General features: G+C 37.2%; 1 protein-coding gene across 1 annotated transcript; it reads right to left on the bottom strand.

The window, feature by feature from the left end:
* Positions 1-718: 718 nt before the first annotated feature.
* On the bottom strand, positions 719-19,799 carry LOC134825188 (putative neutral sphingomyelinase). Its single transcript, XM_063837338.1, has 7 exons — positions 19,616-19,799; positions 19,351-19,421; positions 19,145-19,227; positions 17,292-17,406; positions 16,935-17,075; positions 15,647-15,705; positions 719-1,975 (listed from the first exon to the last, which is right to left on the bottom strand). Exons 1-7 carry the CDS (start codon positions 19,793-19,795, stop codon positions 1,455-1,457), a joined length of 1,170 nt encoding a protein of 389 aa, XP_063693408.1. The 5' UTR covers positions 19,796-19,799; the 3' UTR covers positions 719-1,454.
* Positions 19,800-20,221: the final 422 nt, after the last annotated feature.

Genomic DNA, 20,221 nt, shown 5'->3' with positions numbered 1-20,221 from the left:
GTAATAAGTCCTACATTGGGGAAACTGGTAGGTTTAAAAGAAGTAGAGCCTGGGAACACTACAAATCAGTAAGGGATGGCAACAAATCTACGGCCATGGGGAAGCACTACCTAGAGGAGCATGCAGACATTTCAATGCCAAACATACCGTTTCGGTTTATAGTTCGAAAAAGATGTAAAGACTATGTGGACCGTCAATTGTGGCAGTCGGTTCTAATAAAACGTGAAAACCCAGAAATAAATACTCAATTGTCTGAGTCCGTAAATGAAGGTGATTGGATAAAATATACTTGGAATTTAATGTAATATTGAACTTATAAACCTAGATAATTTTTGATTAATCAGTTTTATGAAGGAGCTATCTTGGTAAAATGTTTGTAGTACTATGAGGAATTGTTCACGGTTTGTTGCGGTGTGGATTCTTTTAGCCATTATATTTTATGTTTCTTTTGGATAAATTTGTGATTGTTGTTGTGTTTCAAGATGTTATTTTTTTGTTGTTATATTTCGTAGTATTAATAGATTATTTTAACATTGTATCTTTGCAGCTATGTTTTCAGTACCTCCTGTTTATGACAAAGGCATGTAGCCGAAACGTCGACAAAGAATTATGTTTTAACACACTGAGTGGAGACTCTCATTTCGTCAACTACAATTAAAAATAAATGATTGACCCACTCATAAGAGCAAAACAAGATTACCAGAATAACAAACTCTTTAAAAAGTGCAAAACTTCATTTCAATATAAACCATAATATCACTGTACAATCAGAATTTTTCAGTTATGTATTATAAAGAAGAAAAGAATGTTGAGCTATACATTTTGACTAAACAATAGTTACTGTGAAACTGTAAACTATATCAAATATCTGTAATGGAACCTTACTCACAAGTACTTACTTACTCAAACCAATCTTCTTAAATAAATCAACTACCCAGTCTGCAATAAATCCCTGAAGATCAAAATCCTTCCGAAATACAATTTATCTCAAAAACTTAGTAAATTCAGAAAACTTAACTAAAGTAACATATACTAATATACAATAAGTTGTAACTACTTAAGTTCACCCTGATTTTCTTGTGAAATTTAAGTTACCAACAAACTAGGGCATGTGACCCAACTTTTGAGGGGTTCTGGACTCTGGGTGAGCCACGCCCATTTTTGGTCCAAATTATGCCCAATTATGCCAAATCATCTTAAGTCTTAACATGCTCAAAACCCAGATTTTAGGTGCTCTACTTGTAGCTAGTGGTCCCCTATCTCGAAATAAAATTTCACAAGAAAATCATGGTGAACCCCCTTAAAACAAAAGTACTGCTGTTTTAAAAGTAGTAAGTACAATACACCCTGTATATTAGGTGATGCATCACCTAATATACAGGGTGTATTAGTAGATGGGGGAGGCTGTAACCATGGTAACAGGAGGGGGGGGGCTTCATATAATTAACTGTTAACTACTCAGCAAACCTAGTGAGTATCTGCATCTCATCGAAAGCTTCAGAGAATTTAGAACTCTCAGACCTACAGAAGATAACAAGATACCAGAAGACAGCAGTAGCAGCTGCAGCGAGGATGCTCCCCACAAGTACCAGTACTACAGCAGGTAACAGCTCCAGTACAGCTGCCACTACCACCACACACCACACCACTGTTAAACACAACCACAACACTACCTTCTGTGTGCTATCTACATGGGTAGCGGCTAAGCTTCTGTGTATACACTCCAGTGCTCCCTCCGCAGTACTTTTAGATAGTTTACACACACGAACTGCAGTGGAGGGGGGTTTCAATACAAATGTACTGGACACTCCCAAGTGGTCAGAGTAAGAGAAAGTCTGGCCGGGTATTTTACCCATCACTACTGAAGAGTCTGTACAGGAGAGCTTAGTCGAGTTGAAGAAAATGTAGTCAATACGTTTACAGGTGCCGTTACTGCACAGCGTGGCTAGACTGGTGTCTGCCCTCCAGCTACACTCTGCGGGGGAGTTATACTTTATACACTTTTAAATACATTATACATTTAAATACATTATACATTTAAATACATTATACATTTAAATACAGTATACATTTAAATACATTATACATTTAAATACATTATACATTTAAATACATTATACATTTAAATACATTATACATTTAAATACATTATACATTTAAATACATTATACATTTAAATACATTATACATTTAAATACATTATACATTTAAATACATTATACATTTAAATACATTACACATTTAAATACATTACACATTTAAATACATTATACATTTAAATACATTATACATTTAAATACATTATACATTTAAATACATTATACATTTAAATACATTATAAATTTAAATACATTACACATTTAAATACATTATACATTATATACATTTAAATACATTATACATTTAAATACATTACACATTTAAATACATTATACATTTAAATACATTACACATTTAAATACATTGAACATTTAAATAAATTATACATTTAAATACATTACACATTTAAATACATTATACATTTAAATACATTATACATTTAAATACATTATACATTTAAATACATGATTACACATTTAAATACATTACACATTTAAATACATTATACATTTAAATACATTACACATTTAAATACATTATACATTTAAATACATTATACATTTAAATACATTATACATTTAAATACATGATTACACATTTAAATACATTACACATTTAAATACATTATACATTTAAATACATTATACATTTAAATACATTATACATTTAAATACATTACACATTTAAATACATTACACATTTAAATAAATTATACATTTAAATACATTACACATTTAAATACATTACACATTTAAATACATTATACATTTAAATAAATTATACATTTAAATACATTACACATTTAAATACATTATACATTTAAATACATTATACATTTAAATACATTATACATTTAAATACATGATTACACATTTAAATACATTACACATTTAAATACATTATACATTTAAATACATAACACATTTAAATAATTATACATTTAAATACATTATACATTTAAGTACATAACACATTTAAATACATTACACATTTAAATAAATTGTACATTTAAATACATTACACATTTAAATACATTATACATTTAAATAAATTATACATTTAAATACATTACACATTTAAATACATTATACATTTAAATACATTATACATTTAAATACATTATACATTTAAATACATGATTACACATTTAAATACATTACACATTTAAATACATTATACATTTAAATACATAACACATTTAAATACATTATACATTTAAATACATTATACATTTAAGTACATTACACATTTAAATACATTACACATTTAAATACATTACACATTTAAATACATTACACATTTAAATACATTATACATTTAAAAACATTATACATTTAAATACATTATACATTTAAATACATTATTAGTCCAATCATTTATGGACATTTATGGACATGAACCTGCAAATTTTCAGATACTCACGAAACTTTGCACAGACCTTCCCAAAGGTATGAATAAACAATTTTCGGTTGGAGACATTTTTTTTACCGTGGGGAAAACCCAGGAGGGCCACGCCCATATTGACCCAATAACGCAACTGACCCCTTGCTTCTGAAGGTCGTAGAGACTTCAAAATAGGCTTAAACGAAGCCGCATATGCATGTTTATATAAGAGTTATTGATCAACACATTGCCTAAAATCCTTACTTTTCGAGAAATTCGCCAAAAACCATTTTGGGCGTGGCGCTGAGCCGATTTTACTAACTTTGATAGGATTGTGATAGAGTCTTTGGATAGAGTGCAAAAGAACCGCAATTGGCATATTTATATATGACTTACGAAGAAACATATGCCTTAAAGTGCTTACTTTTTCAGTTATTGGCGAAAAACTGATTTTCGGTTCCAGAAATCATGCAAAAATATGGGTATGTGGTACATTAAGCTATGAAGGCCTTAGAGATTTTTGAATGAGTGCAAATTGTGCAGAATGGCCATGTTTATATACAACTTATGAAGCAACATGCACCCTAAAATGCTTACTTTTCGAGTTATTTGGGGAAAAACAGAGAAAATTTGCACAAAATAGAGCAAAATTGGTTATATCAGCCATTTTTGCCTCCCGTTCTATGTTAATAACTCGAAAAGTAAGCACTTTAAGGCATATGTTTCTTCGTAAGTCATATATAAATATGCCAATTGCGGTTCTTTTGCACTCTACCCAAAGACTCTATCACAATCCTATCAAAAGTAAGTAAAATGGACTCAGCGCCACGCCCAAAATGGTTTTTGGCGAATTTCTCGAAAAGTAAGGATTTTAGGCCATGTGTTGATCAATAACTCTTATATAAACATGCATATGCGGCTTCGTTTAAGCCTATTTTGAAGTCTCTACGACCTTCAGAAGCAAGGGGTCAGTTACGTTATTGGGACAACATGGGCGTGGCCCTCCTGGGTTTTCCCCACGGTAAAAAAAATGTCTCCAACCGAAAATTGTTTATTCATACCTTTGAGAAGGTCTGTGCAAAGTTTCGTGAGTATCTGAAGATTTGCAGGCAGCTGTCCTTAAATGACTGGACTATATACATTTACATACATTATACATTTAAATACATTACACATTTAAATACATTTTACATTTGAATACATTATACATTTAAATACATTATACATTTAAATACATTACACATTTAAATACATTATACATTATACAAAATGAAATATTCTTATTGTATTGCTGTATAAATTTTATTCTTATTCTCTCTCGTTCATTAAGGAATAGATAAAGATCGACGAGCAGGGAACACTACACCACAAGAAGTAGAAAAAAGCATTTCCAAGATCACACTTAGCGCTAACAGCCACCACAATGAGGGAACAAAAGTAGCCACCATCAACTATCAAGAACTTCTAAAAAACGGCTGCTTATTGCTCATCACCACCAGAGTATAAAGAAGAGTCCATGAAGATAGTAGACAACTTGTTGTTCAACAACAGTTACCAACACCCATGACGTATAAACCAAACAGGAAGACTTCACCCTCTCTCACCTACAACACGACACAACCCATCATCATCGCACATACAAGATACCAACCACGTGACATGCACCTTACCATTTATCAACGAACCATTTTCCAAAGAAGTCACTCAATTTGCCCTCTAACACAACTTGACTGTTTTTGTTATGTGAATTATGTAATACCATGTTGGAATTAGTGAGTGTAACTTTTCTGTCATTTCTCTTTGTGCTCTCTGTGCTTCGTAAGGTATATTGAGTTGTGTTACTTGATTACCTTAGGGCTAAAAAATTTGGGTCACAATAAATTTTGTTACTATAAATTTTATTACCATAATTTTGGGCACATATTTCGCAAATTTTTAGTCTACAACAATTTTAGTCGAATTTTTTGACTTTTCGAGACCATTTTTCATTCCATTTATTTGATTTTTCCATTATTATTATTTTTTTTCAATTTCGCATATTATAAAGTCCAACTTTATACTATAAAGTATGACTTTATATGCGAAATTGAAAATTAGGGGGGGGGATCATGTTATTTTTTGTCCGTTTTTGTCCGTTTTTGTCCGTTAATTTTTGTCCGTTTTGAAAATATAGCTGCCAAACGGACAAAAACGGACAAAAACGGACAAAAACGGACAAAAATTGTAACTTTTGATTTAAATTTTCTCCACAATTTGTAACAGGCTATCTGCAGAAATGGGTAGCCCGGTTAATGACCATGGTCCTTTCTCAAACTTTTAATCTTCAATTAGGCACAAAGAATAGTCTACACATTTTTTAATAACATAAAAAGGGATGAAAAGTTTTATTACTGGAGAGTAAAACTTTGTTAAACACAAAGATTCTTGAGCACATTTTGAGTCAGACTCAAATGCGCTTAAAAACATTTTAGTATATAACAATAAATTATGTTAACAATAACACCAACAATAATTATAAATTGAACAAATTATTGAGAGATGAAAGAGAGGAAAAGGAGGAGGGGGGACTGAGGAGGTGGACTGAGGAGGGAGAGGAGGGGGGCTGAGGAGGAGTGAGACTGAGAAGGAGAACTGAGGAGGAGGAATGAATAGGAGGAGGAGAAGAAGGACTCAAGAGGAGGAGGACCCAGGAAAAGGCCCCATGAGGAGGACTGGGGAGGAGGAGGACCGATGAGGACTGATGAGGACTGATAAAGAGGACTAAGGACGAGGAGGAGGAGGAGGAGGAGAAGGACTGAGGAGTGAGGAGGAGGACTGATGAGGAGAAGGAGGTGTATGAGGAGGATGAGGAGGAGAAAGGAGATAAAGGATGAGGATAAGGAGGACTGAGGAGGAGGACTGGTGAAGAGGACTGATGAGGAGGAGGACTGAGAAGGGGAGGACTTAGGAGGACTGAGGAGGGGAGGACTTAGGAGGAAGAGGAGGATTGAGCAGGAGGAGGACTGAGGAGTAGAAGGAGGAAGAAGACTGAGGAGGAGAAGGAGGACCCAGGAAGAGGAGGAAGAGGAGGAGGACTGAGGAGGAGAAGGAGGACCCAAGAGGAGGAACCAGGAAGAAGAGGAGGAGGAGGACTGAGAAGGAGGAGTGAGACTGAGAAGGAGAACCGAGGAGGAGGACTAAGGAGAAGGAGGACTGATGAGGAGGATGAGGAGGAGGGTGACTGGGGAAAGGACTGAGAAGGACTGAGGAGGAGAATGCGGACTGAGGAGGAGGAACCAGGAAAAGGAGGAGGAGGACTGAAGAGGAGGACTGAGAAGGCGAAGGAGGACTGATGAGGAGGATGAGGATGAGGAGGAGGGTGACTGGGGGAGGACTGAGGAGGAGGGTGACTGGGGGAGGACTGAGGAATATGAGGAAGACTGAGGAGGAGGAGGAAGAGGAGAAGGACTGAGGAGGAGAAGGACTGAGGAGGATGACTGAGGAGGAGGAGGACTGAGGAGGAGGAGGAGGACTGAGAAGGAGGAGGACTGAGGAGGAGGAGGACTGAGGAGGAGGAGGAGGAGGAGGAGGAGGAGGAGGAGGAGGAGGAGGAGGAGGAGGAGGAGGAGGAGGAGGGGGACTGGGCAGGACTGAGGAGGAGGACTGAGGAAAAGGATGAGGAGGAGGACTGAGAAGGAGGACTGAGCTGAGGAGGAGAACTGAGGACTGAGGAGGAAGAGGAGGAGGATGAAGAGGAGGTGGACCCAAGAGGAGGAGGACCCAGGAGGAGGACTCAGGAGGAGGAGGAGGATGACTGAGGAAGACTGAGGAGGAGGAGGAAGCATCTAAATATTATTTCCATTTTTTTGTCCGCTCTATTTTTTGTCCGTTTTGATAATATAGGGTTCCGAACGGAAAAAACGGATAAAAAACAGGGTCCCCCCTGGAGGAGGAGGAGGAGAAGGATGACTGAGGAGGAGGACTGACGAGGACTGAGAAGGAGGAGGACTGAGGAGTACTGAGGAGGATCGCTGAAGAGGATGGCTGAGGAGGATGGCTGAGGAGGATGACTGAGGAGGATGACTGAGAGGGAGGAGGAGGAGGACTGAGAAGGAGGAGGAGAAAGAGGACCTAGGAGGAGGACTCAGGAGAAAGAGGAGGAGGAGGACTCAGAAGGAGGAATGAGGAGGACTCAGAAGGAGGAATGAGAAGGAGGAGAACTGAGGAGGAGGAGGAGGAGGACTGAATAGGAGGAGGAGGGGGACTGGGGGAGGACTGAGGAGGAGGAGTACTGACGAAAAGGATGAGGAGGAGGACTGAGGAGAAGGACTGAGGACTGAGGAGGAAGAGGAGGAGGATGAAGAGGAGGAGGAGGACCCAGGAGGAGGAGGACTGAGGAGGATGATGAGGACTGCAGAGGAGGAGGACTGAGGAGGACTGAGGAGGATGGCTGAGGAGGAGGAGGAGGAGAAGGTGGAAGAGGAGGAGGAGGAGGAGGAGGAGGAGGAGGAGGAGGAGGAGGAGGAGGAGGAGGAGGAGGAGGAGGAGGAGGAGGAGGAGGATGAGGAGGAGGAGGAGGAGGAGGAGGAGGAGGAGGAGGAGGAGGAGGAGGAGGAGGAGGAGGAGGAGGATGAGGAGGAGGAGGAGGAGGAGGAGGAGGAGGAGGAGGAGGAGGAGGAGGAGGAGGAGGAGGAGGAGGAGGAGGAGGAGGAGGAGGAGGAGGAGGAGGAGGAGGAGGAGGAGGAGGAGGAGGAGGAGGAGGAGGAGGAGGAGGAGGAGGAGGAGGAGGAGGAGGAGGAGGAGGAGGAGGAGGAGGAGGAGGAGGAGGAGGAGGAAGCATCTAAATGTTATTTCAATTTTTGTTATTTTTTGTCCGTTTTTGTCCGTTTTTGTCCGTTTTTGTCCGCTTTATTTTTTGTCCGTTTTGAAAATATAGCTGCCAAACGGACAAAAACGGACAAAAAAACATGATCCCCCCCCCCCCCCCCCAAATTATAGTGACCTAAGTACAGACAAAGGAACACATGTATCAGAAATTTCCCATGGACCCACGTGCACACCGCGCGTCAAACGGTCACGTGGACAAATTATCAACCTCGTGATCCTGTAACTTACACCATACGCGTGTATTTTGGTAAGGAGAAATATTCTCGATCTGGGAACATTCCAACGGCATGTTACATACATTAGTTACATTAGTTACATATCATAGCATACAATTTCTTATTACATACAATAGGGACCTGTTATGTGTACAGTTAGCGATATTTAACTCTTTATCATTTAAAACATATGATAAAGAATGTAAGCTCAATAAAATTTAATTCATTTATGCTCTACTAAAATTTTGGTCTACTTCAAATTAGTCGCCAAAATATTTAGTCACATGAAATTTGGTTTACAACAATTTTAGTCAAAAGTTTGACTAAGTTTATGGTAGACTAAATTTGTCGTTCTTAAGGTATCTTATATTTTAAAGTTAATGATAACTTAGTCACAGGCCCCACGAAAACCTCACCGAACCTCCACGCGGTGTGGGGTGCCGGGTGGGTGGCTCGAACGGGAGGTGCATGGGTGTTTCTAACCTATGCAAAGGAAGGGACTAGCCATCTCTACAACAAGGAAAGGCTCTAATAGCCTCTACTAACCTTAGAACCGCAGCATAACCGCTTTTCCCACAGGCAAATAACACCTTCCGCAGGAAACTAACAGGCTCACAAGCTCCTACATGACGTGTAACCCCGGCCCAGCATTTGGTTTTGGATCGGACACTCAAAACAACGATAGAGGAGCGGTCTACAAGCTCACGCCTCACAGGCTACCACGTCTCGTGTAACCCTAGGATTTAACACGCTCACAGGCTTCCACGTCTCGTGTACCCTAAGATTTGGTTTTGGATCGGACACTCAAATGAAGAAAGAGGAGCGATCTACAGTGACGTTACAGGAAAATTGCATACTCATACGAGTTGCACGTAGCAGGCCATGACCTCCCCTGGAAGTCCCTGTCTCTCTGTCGTTAACACGGCGGGGTTGCACCAGGAGCGCCGAGCGGTGGTAACAGAACTTCAAGACTCTCGGAGTCTGTTGTCGATATCTATGTTTAATATATTTATGGTATATAAATTGAGAGTCTCTCTCTCTGGCAGCAGGAGTTGGAGAATAGGGACGCGTTGTGAAAGCCACCGTAAGGAAGGCTTACTGTCAACGCCGACCAATCAAAAGAAGAACTTAGTCGTAGTTAATCAGATGCTGTTAAAGTTGTCTTTATTTCTATTTGTACTTCTTTGTCTCTTAGCACCTTTAATTCTACGTAAAACGATTAACTCTCAATTCGGTTTCTAGAGTTAAGATCCGTTTAACCGAAAAAGAGATTGACATCCGGCAGTTTCCCAAACCCCAGACCAGTTGGTTCCACATATCGTGTTAAATTGTAAATAGTACTTAAATAACTCACTATAACATAAGTACTAAACTAACTAAATCATTACACAATTAAGCTTTAATAACGATAGTTTCTCTGTAAAATGAAACCTGACACTGCAGCATGTGTTAGTGAATCTTAGAGACTTACATTAATATAATTGCTCGTGATCTTCCTTTGGTTGTGCTTTGTTCGTTTTAAATTCAACAACATGATGTTCGACTTTGCATTATAACCGTTAGGCGTTATTATTAAATATTAGGAATGTTAGGAATATTAGGAATATTAGGAATATTAGGAATATTAGGAATATTAGGAATATTAGGAATATTAGTGAATGTTAAGGAAGGTTTAGGAAACGTTTCGGTTATAAACCTATATAATTATAGCTCCTAGCATCAGAGCTTTGATATTATTCTTAATCTGATTGGCTGACAAGGTTACTCGGGACTAAATTACTTAATATTTGTTACGTTAGTGATAATTTAATCGTAGTTATTAAGATCTTATTTGTACGTGTCTTTATCACTCTGCATCTTAAATTCCACTTTCTGTACCTGTCATTAAGGGGGGCTGGTTGTCACCTCAATAAGTGGTGACCGCTGGTTTTCTACTAAGAAAGTGAGACAAAGCTTAGCAAGTGGCAAAATCCGGGAAACCAAGTTTCATTAAGTTCGGCTAAAACCCTAAGTACTGATAGCTCCTAGCATCAGGGCCTCGGTATTATTCTTAATTTGTTTAGCTGACAAGGTTAATTGTGACTAAAGTACTTAACATTTGTACTACAGTAAGGATTGCTTGCTATGACCAAGAAGGAAACACAGTACGAGAAATACCTGCGGAATGGGAATGAGATATTTGAAACCTTCTGTTCAACTGGAGACAAACATCCCATCATGTTACCCAGAGCTCCTCAACAAAAGTATGTAGACCTTTACCCTGAAGATCAGCCCGGATGTAGTTTTGAAAACGACAGAAACCAGCAACTCAACTATGAGGCTGAGGTTATTGTATACAGAGCTTTGGAGAAACTAATTGGTGGAGATTTTATTGTTCTTCATGGTTTTGAATATACTCATTTCCAATATTATCTGGGAGATTTAACCCATGTTAAACGAACATGCCCCAAGTGTGAGAAGAAGGTAGTCAAAAATAGGGAGGGTGAGAGTGACTTTGTAGTGATAACGCCAAACTACTTTGTAATACTCGAAGTGAAGAATAAGGGTCATATCGGAAATCAATCACACCCTGGGTGTAACAACGATCAACAGTCGCAAGCGTTGGCCGACACTTTCCAGATATCACTGGACCAGAGGAGCAAGATGGTACAATTTGTTAAAAGATTTTGTAAACGGTTAACAGTTCTCCAGTTTACCGTTTACCCCAACTTTCAAAAAGCATTCAAAAAAGAATTTCCGCTTAGCAGGGATAAACTTTCATCAATAATGTTCAAAGAAGATTTGGAAGATTTTAGTGATTGGTGGAAAGACAATGTAAGTGATCTAGTGTTGGATGAGCCTTTGCGTCCTGAGTTTCGCACCAAGCATGAAGATGTTAGGAACTTATTATTAGCTATATGGTGCACAGACAAGACCATTTGTGATAAGTCCAAATGTAGTTTGGGTAAGTGTATAGTAAAAATCGGCGAGCAACTGTGTTCAGGAAGATTTACCTTCAGGAGCAATAACCCTGACGTCATTCCATCACCCAAGATTGTCAGGGACTATTTAGGAATAGACAACTTGACTAAACAACAGTACGATTTGATACATTCAAATGAGAAGTTTTTGTGGATTAATGGACCCGCTGGAGCTGGTAAAACTGTTGTACTACTAGCTAAGATACTACAACTAGCATTGTCAAGTGAAGATAACAAAATTGTGTTCTTCTGTCAAACGTGTGTCATTGATAACGTCATGAAATCCCCAGAGTATCTACATAAGCCGCTAGAAAAAGCAGGTGTTAAGCACGTTTCTATTTCTGGTAGAGAAATGATTCATAAACCTGTTGATGACATCTATCGTAAATTAGGAGACTATCTTAATGATAATCAAGTTGTCATAATAATGGTTAGGGATTTTAATACTAAAAATAAGCGTATCGAAGGCATCGATAATACAACCTTAATACGTTTATTCCAAGGAAAAGGAATTCACGTGTTTTTCGACGATATTCAAGGAGTGTTCACGTGGCATATAGTAAAAGAAGACATCAATAAAAACTTTGAGACATTTAAAGCATTGTTTGAACTGCCAAGTTCTTATCACGTTTGGATCTCATGTGACACGTTACAAAGCCCGCATTATATTGTTGATGAGGAGGAAAGGTTCGGATATGACTCTAGACTAGCCAGCTTTTTAAACGACAAATTATCATCTAAACAGCTTGTAAGTCTATCAAAGAATTTGAGAAACACCTCTGATTTGTCGAAAACATTGTCAGTCATTCGAGAACATATCACTGAGCCTGGACACATAGTATCAACATTTAGAAATGATTTAGCCATTTTACAAGCCCCCGGGCACTACATACATGGACCAAAAACTATCGTTCATGTTCTGCAAAAGTTGAACAAGGAACTTATATATTCTATTTTTGACAAAGAATTTAATGAACTATGTTTTGATGATATAATAGATAGTAATGATGTGGGTATTATTTACAATCTTTGGGATCATGACATAGAAAATTTAGTTAAAACCATTGTGGATGAAATATTATTTTCAAAGGATATTACACCAAGTGGGTTGATGTCAATATATTCAAAAGAATGGCCAGTAGTTATAGCACTGCAAACGTTAAATGATTGTGAAGCTGAGATACTGTATGGCGGGTCTACAAATGTTTCATGTGATTCAGAACTTTTATATATGGCCATGTCACGAGCACGAGTTAAGTGCATAGTAATAATGTTTCCTACAAAAAGTACTATACTTAAGGATTATCATCGCATGAGTAGTCTACTTGATAAACTCAAAGATTCTGCTGAAGTAAGATATTATTAACACTTCAAACTTTAAAATACTTTAATAAAATTAATTAACTGAACCACGTTAATTTATTAATTAGTATAGGGATTTAAATATCTTGTGAATAAATATCGGTATAAATAGCCGCATGTTTGTACTGTTTTAATTCACTTTGAAGTTGATGATATTACTATACTAACATACTACTGATTTTATCTTTTAAGTATGATATTTTAGACAAAGCTATGAAATGGCTTGAATCCCCATCAAATAATCTTGAATCTTTTTTTGTTTTTTGCAGCCGTAACTTTTTTCTAGTTTAACAGAATCATTATTATACCTAATATTGTAACAAATTTATTATAATTGTCTCGTTATGTAACTTTTTACTTCCACTTATCAAATTAGATTATTATTATTACTAAACAAGAATTGCGCCGGTTAGCAGACGCTAAATTTCCATCAACCGTAGGCATTACCTTTTGTCGATCGTTTTAAATTTATGATGGTGGAAATGTTTAATAATGCTTTTTCATTCTACATTATTGGTAGTAGGAAGTGGAGGGATTGCCATTGTGAAATACCTTACAAGACATATTTATGGCGGCCTAATTTGCGACGACCGAAATTTTGGCGGTCCGAAAATATGGCGAAATTGAACAAAAACCATCAAATTTCGGACGTCACAGAAAATAAGGGTATTTTTCATCATTTTTTGTGACAGTAAGCAGTAAGGAAATTTCTGAAATTCGGTAAAATCATGTTCAAACTTAGTCTGTATTAAGACTGTAAGACTTTCATGTTAGCACATACATGTATTTTAATGCAAATTTAAACTGTATTGCTTGACATTCAATTCGTCATTGGTGTGGTAATAATTTGTCCCAAGATGCCAGAATTTATTTATTTATTTTACTTGAAATTACTTTTTAGAAACAAAATAAAGCAGTGAAGGCACAGTCATTGAAATAAGCTAAAAGATAATGCGACGGATTCTATTACGACGACCGAAATTTTGGCGGTCCGAAAATATGGCGAAATTTTCGGAAAACCGCCACATTTCGTACGTTATAAATATGTCTTGTAAGGTATGAAAATAAAGCCTTAAATGTCGTGCATAGAATATTTTTTACGGCTTAGTGGCTCAGTTGGTTAATCTGCCTGGTATTGCTTGAGGTACCAGGTTCGATTCCCGACTCTGTCACTAGCCGTAGGGTGAGCGTCGTCGACGCTCAGCTAAGGATCCTGAGTGGTCTATGCAGCCCCCCGGTCCACTCAGCCAAATACTCGAGAAATCGGGTGGGAGGGTTAAATGAGGAGCTGCCCATTGCAGCAAAGTCTCGGGCGAAGAAAGTATGGTACACACTACCTTAACCGTCACTGGCCTAATGTATAATTGAATCCTTCGGCTTCCTGTAATTGGCTGGTTACACACTTGTGTAACAATGTGGCTGTTGGAATGTCCGAAGTAAAATAAGTGTTGAGATTTTTAAAAAAATGTAATGTAGGCTGTGGTGTGGTTGGCAGCTTGTTACAGCTTGTTAGTGTACGGCTAGCACGATCCTGTCCTATTTGAGGAGGTTGTGTGAAATTGAAAACCCAGAGCCTAACAATGTTTGTCATGACTTTAACATTTAACACCTAAACAATAAACCTACGTAAAACGGGAATGAATTTATATGTATGTAAATCCATTTTAAAACAACATATCGAGAATAAATCATTGTAATTACATACGCTGACCGTAACTTTTATGAAAACTTCCAGTCAGCTTGGCGCCGCGCATTTGAAAGTGTAATTCTATCGTCGAATCGTGCAAACGTATGCGGAGGGTAACCGTGGCGACGACACCATAACTGCTCTGCACGCGGAGAATATACATTAAAATGGCTTTGCGGAGGGTAATGCATGTTTTCCTTCGTGACACGTGACACCTGAACTTACCTGTCAAATTCATATTCACACCAGGTAAGAAACTCTCAGATATTTTATGTTCATCACGACCACACGACAAACCACACTGCACCATACCAAACTGTATCATAATATGTCCACTCATCACAACAAATCACCACTGCAAACCAAAATGTGTAATATACAAAGTCACGTGTAAATTATGTCAAGAGCTATAAGTATATATAGGAGAAACGAGTAGAACAGCACACGATAGATTTTCTGAGCATCGAAGAGCAGTCAACAGGCCTTTAACCTATCCTGATAATGCGTTGGCTGCTCATTATTTAGAATTTCACAATAACTTAGATCCAGACATTTCTTTCGATATTTTAGAAATTAACTTATATAGCACCATTAAACGAAAAGCGTACTACATAAATTTATCTAAACCTAGTATCAATAATAAGAAAGAGTGCGAGAAGCTTAAGGGATTTCTTTAACAACATATTCAGAGACAAATTTAAACAAATAGCACACGACCCTTATGTTCAGTAGATATTATGTACTTGGACAAAGTGTAAAACGTGTGTACATCACAATTTTCAATGTATATTACCATTTGATGTAACCTGTATTCAGTGTGTGTAATTTTAATTTAGCATTTTAACTAGTGTAGAACCATTTATAATTATATAATACTAACATTTGTACCAATTTTAGCCTGAAGATGGCGTTGACGCCGAAAATTTGCCTACATTCCTAACTTCCCGTTTCATTTGTCCTTGTCTCTTCCAACCGGATATTATCCAACTATCAGTATTTAAATCATGAGACTAATAAACAGCGAACTACTCCATCATTTGATTAAGGAATAGGTTTAATTGCTGGATCCCTACCTGGTGTATCGTTAGTGTATCCGGGATCATTTATCTTATCTGGATGTAGTTCTCTGTAACTGCAATATGAGATAACCTGTTAGTAAACAGTTAGTAACCAGTTAGTAACCAGTTAGTAACCAGATAGTAACCATATAGTAACCAGTTAGTAACCAGATATTAACCAGTTAGTAACCAGATATTAACCAGTTAGTAACCAGTTAGTAACCAGATAGTAACCATATAGTAACCAGTTTGTAACCAGATAGTAACCAGTTAGTAGCTGGGTAGTAACCAGATAGTAAACAGTTAGTAACAGTTAGTAACCAGTTAGTAGCTGGGTAGTAACCAGATAGTAAACAGTTAGTAACAGTTAGTAACCAGTTAGTAGCTGGGTAGTAACCAGATAGTAAACAGTTAGTAACAGTTAGTAACCAGTTAGTAGCTGGGTAGTAACCAGATAGTAAACAGTTAGTAACAGTTAGTAACCATATACATATATATATAATAACCAGTTAGTAACAGTCAGTAACCAGTTAGTAACAGTTAGTAACCAGTTAGTGACCAGTTAGTGACCAGTAAGTGACAAGTTAGTAACTGGTTAGTGACCAGTTAGTGACCAGTAAGTGAGCAGTTAGTAACAGTTAGTAACCAGTTAGTAACTGGTTAGTGAACAGATAGTAACCAGAAAGTAACCATATAGTAACCAGTTAGTAACTGGTTAGTGACCAGTTAGTGGCCAGTTAGTAACCAGTTAGTGACCAGTTAGTGACCAGTAAGTGACCAGTTAGTAACTGGTTAGTGACCAGTTAGTAACTGGTTAGTGAACAGATAGTAACCAGAAAGTAACCATATAGTAACCAGTTAGTAACCAGTTAGTGACCAGTAAGTGACCAGTTAGTAACTGGTTAGTGACCAGTTAGTGACCAGTAAGTGAGCAGTTAGTAACAGTTAGTAACCAGTTAGTAACTGGTTAGTGAACAGATAGTAACCAGAAAGTAACCATATAGTAACCAGTTAGTAACCAGTTAGTGACCAGTAAGTGACCAGTTAGTAACTGGTTAGTGACCAGTTAGTGACCAGTAAGTGAGCAGTTAGTAACAGTTAGTAACCAGTTAGTAACTGGTTAGTGAGCAGATAGTAACCAGAAAGTAACCATATAGTAACCAGTTAGTAACTGGTTAGTGACCAGTTAGTAACCTGTTAGTAACCAGTAAGTGAGCAGTTAGTAACTGGTTAGTGACCAGATAGTAACTGGTTAGTGACCAGATAGTAATGATTCTCAAAAGTGTATTTGTTGTTCCACTACCTGTCTGTTAGCCCTGACGCCTCAACAAACACCTCTGTTGCAACCTCGTCCTCTTTACAGTTGTAGTCCCCTACTGCTATTATAGCGTCAGAGTCGCAACTTCTTGCTATGTATTTAGCCATGCAATACATCTGGCTCACCCTTAAGAGATAGCGTTAGTTAGTTAGTTATAGTAGTAGTATAGTAGTAATTATAGTATACAGATATACAGTATACAGATATACAGATACATATATACATACTACAGTATATATATATTATAGAGATACATTTTATTGAATCAGAACTTATTTGAGACTCAGGAAATTGAGCGAGCAAGTTTTTAAGGTAAGATCACACTAACATATTATTTCAAACCTGTGTCCAGTGTACATATCATAGCCAGTGTGTGTGTAATTAGCGTGGATGTGAGTTATGTAGAAGTCTACCGTAGCTAATGGGTGGTCAATTCTACACAAACCAACTCCTTTACCTGTAGTTTATATTGTAAGGGGTGTAAAGTAAACATTGTACACTCATTGTATACTCATTGTATACTCATTGTATACTCATTGTATACTCATTGTATACTCATTGTATACTCATTGTATACTCATTGTATACTCATTGTACACTCGTTGTATACTCATTGTACACTCGTTGTATACTCATTGTACACTCATTGTATACTCATTGTATACTCATTGTATACTCATTGTATACTCATTGTATACTCATTGTATACTCATTGTATACTCATTGTACAGTGTACACTAACAGAAACCCGTCTAACCCTAGGTCTATTTTTTTATTTTTTCATACTGGTCAAAATGCCAAAAAGGTGCTAGAATAAATACACAGTAAAACCTGCCTGATGTAACGTGCCCCTGTCTACACTTTAGTTTGACTAGCAGCAACAGATAACCGATAACCACGTGAGTTCTTAGGCGGCATCGGGAAATTGGGCCGTATAGAGGCCGAATTTAACAGCTAGAAATGTGTATTCAATTATTTATCTTATTGTAATTGTGTATTGATTGGGATTTATTATGACTAGCAGGAACCCGTCTAACTCTAAAGTGGTGTCAAGACTCAAGAGACTAAAATAATTATTACCTATTTAATTCGCGTTTTTGACACCACTTGGGGGTCCAAATTTTGGGCACCAAAATTCTTATTCCTTGGCAAATTTGTTATTTTTTCATGCTGATTTGAAGGCCATTAAAGCATTTGAACCAGTCAAAAAAGTTTAAGTTGTATATCTTTTACGGTTTTTGCGGAAAGTCGTGTTAAAGTCCTAATAGGACGAAACATTGTGTCTATGAATATATCATACAATATATATATTATATATCGTCTCGCTTTATACAGGGTGGCTCATAAAACACTACCCATCCTTATCTCTTAAAATTGTTACAGCTTGCTGAGATCTTGTTAATTATTTTAAAAACAAAAATATAGATAAGGATGGGTAGTGTTTTATGGGCCACCCTGTATCATGTACACCCCCTATTTACCATACATCCTGATTTACCGAACTATTTTCCTTTCTGCAGAGTGTACAGGTTTTACAGTGTTTTATTACATTTCAAACTTTGACAAAATCTCCCCACAACAGGGACATGGAAACTGAAATTGACAAAAAACCGACCCTTCTTTGTGACCAATTTCAGCTCCCAAATGGAGTTGAAACCTAGCAATTTAGCAGGGTTGTAGAAAAAGGATAGAAAGCATTCTTAGAATTTTGATTCAAGCTTCAGATTTTTTATAATTAACTTGGAAGTGAGGAGAAATTAGCGACAGAATAATGGCGTAATTTCATCAAAGGTTTACTGCGCTGTTGCTTAGCAACAACAAGAGATTGAACAAGCAACCACAAATTAGCAACACGCGTTGTCATGCTTTATGATACTAGCTCACATTAACGCTCACGCTATTATAAGTTATTAATAACTTTAGTTGTTACTTGCGATTAATGTTTTTGATGCGGTGAAAGGTACCAATTAGAGAATTCGAAAATTTACAACGCTGTTTGTAGTTTATATTGTAAGGGGTGTAAAGTAAACATTGTCAAATAAAATCTATACTGTTTGCAAAGCTAGATGATGAAGAGAAATTAAAACAAAACTGATTTTTTAAATTTCCGCGACCAAAGCTTTCGACTAAGAGGTTCCTAGTGTATTATAAATGTCATCACTGAGTCAGTGTATATTAGTTACAAACTGTCTCACCTGCCCACCAGTCCCCATGTGCTACACGCTGTGGGTACCCATTCAGAGCAAACGGGTGGAATGCAATCTCAACAATAGGGTACCTGACGCAAGGGCGGTTTTAGTAAAATTGTTACCAGAAAACAACTGAAACTGTGGTATTAAAGGGTGATCATATATAATACTTGTCAGCTTGTCATAATAAATACATCTACTGTTACTGTTACCTGGAGAGAACAAGCAAACCAGGACTACCCAAAGATCCGCTTCTGAACCAGTGACTATGACCAAATATTGACTGAAATCATTAGTCAAAGTAAAAATTCAAATAATGAAATTGTTTTTACATTTGGAAGGTGTTACTTCAACAGTGTAATCTATTAAAAATCACAGGTCACAGAAAAACAAAACAGCTATGTGGCAGCCAAAAGCAGATAACACTACCTAGGAAAGCATGTGTAATGTGTATGAAGGTGAGTTTAAAGTTGTTACCTTGACACCATCCTGTATAAGTTTAGCATGCCAGGAGGTAAAAACCTCTTGTAACCCCACAATCTGATAATCTGACACCATAAGGTGTTCTATCAGGTGTTCTGAGCGCTGTTTAATCTTCTTGCTGGCAAACGGGACCCCCCACATGTTCAGAGACAGTACTTTAATTGTTGTCCCCATTGTTACTCCTAATGCAGGGTGTTTTTATTTACCTTGGAAACCCGTAGTACTATGTTTTAAGTTGAGCCAAACCACAACAAATTCTACGCTTTTCTGTGACTACAGTTGTTATCTTTGTGGGAGGGGTACCAATCTACCCCTATTCTTGCAGCAGTTATTTTCTTTTTTATTAAAAAACAGTATACACATAATGTCACAATGACTCTAGATATAAAAATAACCCTTCAAAAACTCAATATTTTCCCTATCTCAAATATTGGTATAAACATTTGAAAATCACCCTTGGGCCTTTGCCTTGTGGCTCCAAGTTCAAATCTAGACTATCTATATTGACAAAGTTCTTTGTCGCATATCTGTCTCCCCAGATTGATATAATAGCCAATCATGAATTATGTTTAATTTAAAATGTGGCACGTGCAATTTTGC

Source organism: Bolinopsis microptera, chromosome 13 (assembly GCF_026151205.1).
Source record: "Bolinopsis microptera isolate Bmic1 chromosome 13, MBARI_Bmic_1.0, whole genome shotgun sequence".
In the NCBI taxonomy this organism is placed as follows: domain Eukaryota; kingdom Metazoa; phylum Ctenophora; class Tentaculata; order Lobata; family Bolinopsidae; genus Bolinopsis; species Bolinopsis microptera.
This window is presented reverse-complemented; position numbering and strand designations above follow the sequence as displayed.